This window comes from Garra rufa, chromosome 3, assembly GCF_049309525.1.
Source record: "Garra rufa chromosome 3, GarRuf1.0, whole genome shotgun sequence".
NCBI classification, from domain to species: domain Eukaryota; kingdom Metazoa; phylum Chordata; class Actinopteri; order Cypriniformes; family Cyprinidae; genus Garra; species Garra rufa.
The window spans coordinates 8,296,954-8,305,430 of NC_133363.1; the positions used below are offsets into that span (position 1 = coordinate 8,296,954).

At 34.2% G+C, this 8,477-nt stretch overlaps 1 protein-coding gene across 1 annotated transcript in view; it reads right to left on the reverse strand.

The window, feature by feature from the left end:
• The window catches only part of cpne7 (copine VII), a 94,785-nt gene extending 89,397 nt beyond the window's left edge, over positions 1-5,388 (reverse strand). Inside the window, exon 1 of the mRNA XM_073835681.1 lies at positions 4,859-5,388. Coding sequence (XP_073691782.1) covers positions 4,859-5,032 — 174 coding nt within the window. The 5' untranslated portion in view covers positions 5,033-5,388. The remainder of the gene's footprint in view (positions 1-4,858) is intronic.
• Between the last annotated feature and the right edge of the window lie 3,089 nt (positions 5,389-8,477).

The window sequence follows — 8,477 nt, forward strand, 5'->3', positions numbered from 1 at the left end:
AGTTGAATGCACAAGCATTCTTTGTGAGCCTTTGAGAGTGTGGTTAATAGGTAGATAGATAGATAAATAGATAGATAGATAGATATTAGATAGATAGATAGATAGATAGATAGATAGATAGATAGATAGATAGATAGATAGATAGATAGATAGATAGATAGATAGATAGATAGATAGATAGATTAAAAATATTAGATGGGTTTAAGTGAGTTTAAATGAGTTTAAATGGATTAGAAATATAGTTCATAGAAGGGAAGTTTGATTGAGTTTCAAATTTCCTAGATACTCTTATCAAAGCAAATCAAAGACTGACACGGAAGAGAAGAAATTGTTGAATAAAGTTATTTTTTTCTCATAGTGTCATAAAATTACGTTTGAATTACTGATGTCACATGAACTATTTTTACAATGTCCTTACTACTTTTCTAGGTCTTGAACGTGGTAGATGTATCGCTGCTTATGCAGGGTCAAAAAGCTGTCGGATTTCATCAAAAATATCTTAATTTGTGTTACAAAGATGATCAAAGGTCTTACAGGTTTGAAACGACAGTAATTAACTAGATAAAAAAGTTTGTCAAGACAAACTTTAAGTTGGCTTAAAAAAGCCTGATCAGAAATTGCTAACATGATTAGCAAGTTACTAGCATGTTGCTAACATGTTTCTAGCCTAATTAGAATGTTGTTAGCATGTTTTTAGTATGATTAGCAAGGCACTAGCATGTTTCTAACATGATTAGCATGTTACTAACATGATTCTAGCATTACTATCATGATTAACATGTTGTTAGCATGTTTCTAGTATGATTAGCAAGGCATTAGCATGTTTCTAAAATGATTAGCATGTTACTAGCATGATTAGAATGTTGCTAGCATGATTCTAGCATTACTAACATGTTGTTAGCATGTTTCTAGTATGATTAGCAAGGCACTAACATGTTTCTTACATGATTAGCAAGGCACTAGCAGGTTTTTCTAACATGATTAGCATGTTGTTAGCATATTTCTAACATGATTAACATGTTGTTAGCATGTTTCTAGCCTGATTAGCAGATTGTTAGCATGTTGTTAATAGGTTTCTAGCATAATTAGCATTTTGTTAGCATGTATTTAGTCTGATTAGCATGTTGTTAACATGTTTCTAGCCTAATTAGCATGTTGTTAGCATTTTCTAGCCTGATTAGCATGTTGTTAGCATGTTTCTAACATGATTAACATGTTACTAGCATAAGAATGTCGCTAGCATAATTCTAGCATTACTAGCATGATTAGCAAGTTACTAGCATAATTAACATGTTGTTAGCATGTTTCTAGCCTGATTAACATGTTACTAGCATAAGAATGTGGCTAGCATGATTCTAGCATTACTAGCATGATTATCAAGCTACTAGCATGATTAGCATGTTGTTAGCATGTTTCTAGCCTAATTAGCATTTTGTTAACGTGTTTCTACCTTGATTAACGTGTTGTTAACATGTTTCTAGCATAATTAGCATTTTGTTAGCATGTATTTAACCTAATTAGCATGATGTTAACATGTTTTTAACCTGATTAGCATGTTGTTAGCATGTTTCTAACATGATTAACATGTTTTAGTATGTTTCTAGCCTGATTAGCATTTTGTTAGCATGTTTCTAACATGATTAACATGTTATTAGCATAAGAATGTCGCTAGCATGATTCTAGAATTACTAGCATGATTAGCAAGTTACTAGCATGATTAGCATGTTGTTAGCATGTTTCTAGCCTAATTAGCATTTTGTTAGCGTGTTTCTACCTTGATTAACGTGTTGTTAACATGTTTCTAGCATAATTAGCATTTTGTTAGCATGTATTTAACCTGATTAGCACGATGTTAACATGTTTCTAGCCTGATTAACATGTTGTTAGCATGTTTCTAACATGATTAACATGTTTTAGTATGTTTCTAGCATGATTAGAATTTTTTTAGCATGTTTCTAACATGATTAACATGTTATTAGCATAAGAATGTCGCTAGCATGATTCTAGAATTACTAGCACGATTAGCAAGTTACTAGCATGATTAGCATGTTGTTAGCATGTTTCTAGCCTAATTAGCATTTTGTTAGCGTGTTTCTACCTTGATTAACATGTTGTTAACATGTTTCTAGCATAATTAGCATTTTGTTAGCATGTATTTAACCTGATTAGCATTTGGTTAACATGTTTCTAGCCTAATTAGAATGTTGTTAGCATGTTTTTAGTATGATTAGCAAGGCACTAGCATGTTTCTAACATGATTAGCATGTTACTAACATGATTCTAGCATTACTATCATGATTAACATGTTGTTAGCATGTTTCTAGTATGATTAGCAAGGCACTAGCATGTTTCTAAAATGATTAGCATGTTACTAGCATGATTAGAATGTTGCTAGCATGATTCTAGCATTACTAACATGTTGTTAGCATGTTTCTAGTATGATTAGCAAGGCACTAAACATGTTTCTTACATGATTAGCAAGGCACTAGCATGTTTTTCTAACATGATTAGCATGTTGTTAGCATGTTTCTAACATGATTAACATGTTGTTAGCATGTTTCTAGCCTGATTAGCAGATTGTTAGCATGTTGTTAATATGTTTCTAGCATAATTAGCATTTTGTTAGCATGTATTTAGTCTGATTAGCATGTTGTTAACATGTTTCTAGCCTAATTAGCATGTTGTTAGCATTTTTCTAGCCTGATTAACATGTTGTTAGCATGTTTCTAACATGATTAACATGTTACTAGCATAAGAATGTCGCTAGCATAATTCTAGCATTACTAGCATGATTAGCAAGTTACTAGCATAATTAACATGTTGTTAGCATGTTTCTAGCCTGATTAACATGTTACTAGCATAAGAATGTGGCTAGCATGATTCTAGCATTACTAGCATGATTATCAAGTTACTAGCATGATTAGCATGTTGTTAGCATGTTTCTAGCCTAATTAGCATTTTGTTAACGTGTTTCTACCTTGATTAACGTGTTGTTAACATGTTTCTAGCATAATTAGCATTTTGTTAGCATGTATTTAACCTGATTAGCATGATGTTAACATGTTTCTAGCCTGATTAGCATGTTGTTAGCATGTTTCTTACATGATTAACATGTTTTAGTATGTTTCTAGCCTGATTAGCATTTTTTTAGCATGTTTCTAACATGATTAACATGTTATTAGCATAAGAATGTCGCTAGCATGATTCTAGAATTACTAGCACGATTAGCAAGTTACTAGCATGATTAGCATGTTGTTAGCATGTTTCTAGCCTAATTAGCATTTTGTTAGCGTTTCTACCTTGATTAACGTGTTGTTAACATGTTTCTAGCATAATTAGCATTTTGTTAGCATGTATTTAACCTGATTAGCATGATGTTAACATGTTTCTAGCCTGATTAACATGTTGTTAGCATGTTTCTTACATGATTAACATGTTTTAGTATGTTTCTAGCCTGATTAGCATTTTTTAGCATGTTTCTAACATGATTAACATGTTATTAGCATAAGAATGTCGCTAGCATGATTCTAGAATTACTAGCACGATTAGCAAGTTACTAGCATGATTAGCATGTTGTTAGCATGTTTCTAGCATGATTAACATGTTGTTAGCATGTTTCTACCCTGATTAGAGTGTTATTATCAAGAATGTTGCTAGCATGATTCTAGTATTACTGGCATGATTAGCATGTTGTTAGCATGTTTTTAACCTGATTAGTATTTTGCTAGCATGTTTCTACCCTGATTAGTCTGTTGTTAGCCTGTTTCTACCTTAATTAGCATTTTGTTAGCATGTTTCTACCCTGATTAGTGTGTTATTAGCATGATAAGAATGTTGCTAGCATGATTCTAGCATTACTGGCATGATTAGCAATTTACTAGCATGATTAACATGTTGTTAAAATGTTTCTAGCCTGACTAGCATTTTGTTAACATGTTTCTAGCCTGATTTGCATGTTGTTAGCCTGTTTCTAACATGATTAACATGTTACTAGCATGATAAGAATGTCGCTAGCATGATTTTAGCATTACTAGCAAGTTACTAACATGATTAACATGTTTAGCCTGATTAGCAAGTTATTAGCATGTTTCTAGCATGTTGTTAGCATGATTAGCAAGTTACTAACATGATTGTAGTGTCTATGCTTGTTTAGATAGATAGATAGATAGATAGATAGATAGATAGATAGATAGATAGATAGATAGATAGATAGATAGATAGATAGATAGATAGATAGATAGATAGATAGATAGATAAAAATATTAGATGGGTTTAAGTGAGTTTAAATGAGTTTAAATGGATTAGAAATATAGTTCATAGAAGGGAAGTTTGATTGAGTCTCAAAGGAGTTTGAATAGTTTTGGCTCATTTGAACATTCCGTCAAGGCAAGTCTATGGGATTTTTCCCAGTTTTAATCGTCATTTTTAGGAAAACTGTAAATCTGATCAGTCTGAAAAGATATAGAAACTGGAGTCAGATCAGTCTGAGGTCTGGGCTGAGTTTGGAGTTTGTAGAGTTAAAGCACTAGTAGCAGTCAGAAATTTGAGTCTCAGAAGATGAATAATAACTGTAAGGCCAAAAGGATGTTGCAAAAAAACGTCAATTGAGTAATTGAGGGGACCCTTCAAACATGGTTTGCAAATGATGGTTAAAACCACCACTGCGACTAACAGCCATAGTCTTTGTTCTACAGACGGAAGAATGTCATAGAGGTTTGTAATGGAATGATAACAGAATTTATGACTGAATTGCATTGTAACACAACTAATACTGCAAAATAAATCTAGTGCAGAAAAGGACAGCATTGCCAATAGAAATATCTAATCACGCTCCCGAGAGGGAAAGAGGAAAACTCACTTCAGTCCATTGACCTTGGTTCTGTACCATGAGGAGGACGCAGGGGTCAGACTTATTGAGCGTGTCTCGGTCCAACAGGGATTTGCAGGAAACACGCAGCTCCACCTTGGATACGCAAGCAACAGGGCCTCCTATGCCCGCCACTGGGGACGTCGCTTCCTGTGAGTCACTCATCCTGACAGAAAGTTGAGTGCAGAGGGTCAGCTGGAGATGGGAGACGGCAGCGTCAGTGGGGTGATCTCAGTTTGATTGAAGCAGGACACTCCCATACAGGGAGTCTTTTTTTTAATGTGACCTTGTGTTGTTTCTTCGCAAGGCAAAGGATGTGGGATGTCTTAAAACATATCTGTCAGTTCGACTTAAAGTTCTTCGCACAAAGACATCTCTATGTCTGAGTCTCTTTAGAGGAGAATGGGCTGCTGGGAGTGGTTCAGATTTAAAAGGATCAAATGGGATGTTGTAAATCAGAGATGTCCATTAGTATTACAACAGCAAAATCCCAGATGAGATCTTCAGCTGACAGCCTCTTCCACAATAGACTCCTAAGTGAGAAATAAGCATGTGTGGGTAAATGCCAAATGTACTTTTAACATCCAAAAACACAGCTTACATTGTACATACAGGTACAGTTAAAGTCAAAAGATTACGTACACTATGCAGGATCTGCAAAATGTTCATTATTTTACCAAAATTGAATAAGAATAATAAGATATTTCACATAAAAGATGTTTACATGTAGTTCACAAGAGAAAATAATAGTTTAATTTATAAAAATGACCCTGTTCAAAAGTTTACATCCCCTTGATTCTTAATACTGTTGTTACCTGAATGATCCACAGCTGTACTTTTTTGTTTTATTGATAGTTGTTCATTGTTTGTCCTGAACACGTAAACTGCCCGCTATTCTTTAAAAAATCATGCAGGTCCCACAAATTCTTTGGTTTTTCAGCATTTTTGTGTATTTGAACCCTTTCCAGCAATGACTGTATGATTTTGAGATCCATCTTTTCACACTGAGGACAACTGAGGAACTCATATGCAACTATTACAGAAGGTTCAAACACTCACTGATGCTTCAGAAGAAAACACAATGCATTAAGAGCCAGGGGGTGAAAACATTTTGATTTTGAAGATCAGTGTAAATTAAACGTATTTTGTCTTCTAGGAAACAAGTATCTTCTGTAGCTTCTGAAAGGCAGTACTAAATGAAAAAAATATATATATTATATTTAGGCAAAATATGAAAAATCTTCATTCTGTTCAAAAGTTTACACCCATGGCTTTTAATGCATCATGTTTTCTTCTGAAGCACCAGTGAGTGTTTGACCCTTTTGTAATAAATGCTGAGTCCCTCAGTTGTCCTCAGTGTGAAAAGATGCATCTCACAGTCATTGCTGGAAAGGGTTCAAATACACAACAATGCAGAAAAACCAAACAATTTGTGGGACCTGAAGGATTTTTCTGAAACAGCTGGCAGTTTAACTGTTCAGGACAAACAAGGGACTCATGAACAACTATCACTAAACAAAAAACACAGCTGTGGATCATTCAGGTAACAACACAGTATTAAGAATCAACTGTATGTAGACTCTAGAAACGGGGTAATTTTTATAAATTCAACTATTATTTTCTCTTGTGGACTAAACATCTTTTATGTGAAATATCTTATTCAGTTCAGTACTAAACAAAAAAATAACATGCATTTTGTATGATCCCTCTTATTTTGCTAAAACAATTAACATTTTGCAGGATTCTGAAAGGTGTATGTAAACTTTTGACCTCAACTGTATACAGGAAGAGTCATAAGTAAATATATAAATTGCATCCTAGTATACTTTACAAGGATCTGTATTTTGCACAATTTGCATGCAGGTAAAGATTTCGTAATGTGTTCAAGATGGTCAAGTGTAGGCTACTGTATTTTGCGGTGATGACCAACAGATAGCTGCTTGATCTGAAAGTGACTTCTGAGAGAGCTGTGTGATCACATATCACAAAAGTTTCCACCCATAATTTTTAATTTCATTATGAAGTTAACTCTTTCAGACAGAATATCACTGAACAATCTAAAAAACGGAACACTTAGTTGAAATCAAATATTTGTATTTACTTGTATTTTTAATATCTATGTTTACAGTTGCATTAATTGGGAAATAAAGTCAAATTTAAGGTTCAGTCTGTTAGGGCAAATAAAGAAACCTAAATTTTCGCGCTTTTCTTTACATTTTTAAAATAAAAACACTAACGTTTTGTGATATTTCTGTAATCAAGTGAAAAACGTATGCCACTGTCTTTTTTTAGATGTTCTGTGATTATAATACTAAAAAGTGAGGAATACTGTTGCTTTAGTTCAGGAGCCATTCACCCAGAAGGTCGTTTTTACGTTCTACTCTGCTGCTTTTACAATTTTTTAGCCTAATGTAAACATGGTCTTGCGTCTTTTGCATTGTCTCGAGCATTACACCGCGTTCTAAAAACGCATCTCTCTTCCTCTCTTTCCAATCCATTGCTTAGCGTCTCATTTAAACGCCAAAACGTGTGTGAATGGTTTCCAGGCAAACGCGCTTTCTCCTTGCCAGCGTCTTTTTGCTCCCAGGTCAAAGTAGGTGCTCTGATTAACTTGTCATCTAACTTTGTAACACGACTAATAATTTTTTATGTGTCCTCCAACCGTGTATTTCGACTTCTTTTACAGTCAAGCCAACTCGCCACCTATGTATAATCCGTACCCTGCGGTCATATTTCGTTATCACATTAGCAGTAACGTTAATGATGCGTTTTATGCATTCGATATTCACCCTTTAAACGATCGAATCAGCAAAGCAACGCGTAAATCTAGCAGCCAGCAAAGCGCTCCATTCAGCACCACAGATCATGGACAGCTCCTCTCACGTTTATATCCACTTAACCTACTACAACAATCAACCAATCGAGCCATTCTAGCGAGGAAATACACCATGGTTAGGGATCTTTCTTACACTGCTGTTTGTTTAAAATACTTAACGTTTGAACCACAAGTTAAGAATTATAGGCTACGACAAATGAAATGATGAAACGTGTAATCAGTTGATTTTCATGTAATTGATGCTTGTACTACACGATGAGTCTACATAGTTTTAGTATCCAACGCGAATACGCCAAACTTTTTTCGTTTAACGCAAAGAAACGGCGTGAATAAAAGTACTACGAAGTGACTGTTAATAGATTATACTTTAGTTCAGTAAACTTCATCTTTCTCGCGTCTTTAACGCAACATTTGTTTATCAATTAATCATTTTAAATCCATTATCATTTATCAAACTCGTATGAATTTAATTCTTAGTCGATTAACGACTATAGTCTATCATTTTTACTGCATCCTAAGATTTGCAAGCACTAGTAAGTTAGATATCACATATGTAAACAACCTATTATTTGTCCCCAGCTGTCACTAATAACACTGCATATGCAAAGCAGCATATAGGCTTATAGTAATAATAATTAATAGAAATGATATTCATACACATTCCTTGATGACAAACAGCAAATATAATCTAGTAAGTATAAATAAAAGAGCTATGTTCTCACCTGCTGTTGCTGCTGCTCTTCTCTCAGTGTGTGTGTGTGTGTGTGTGTGTGG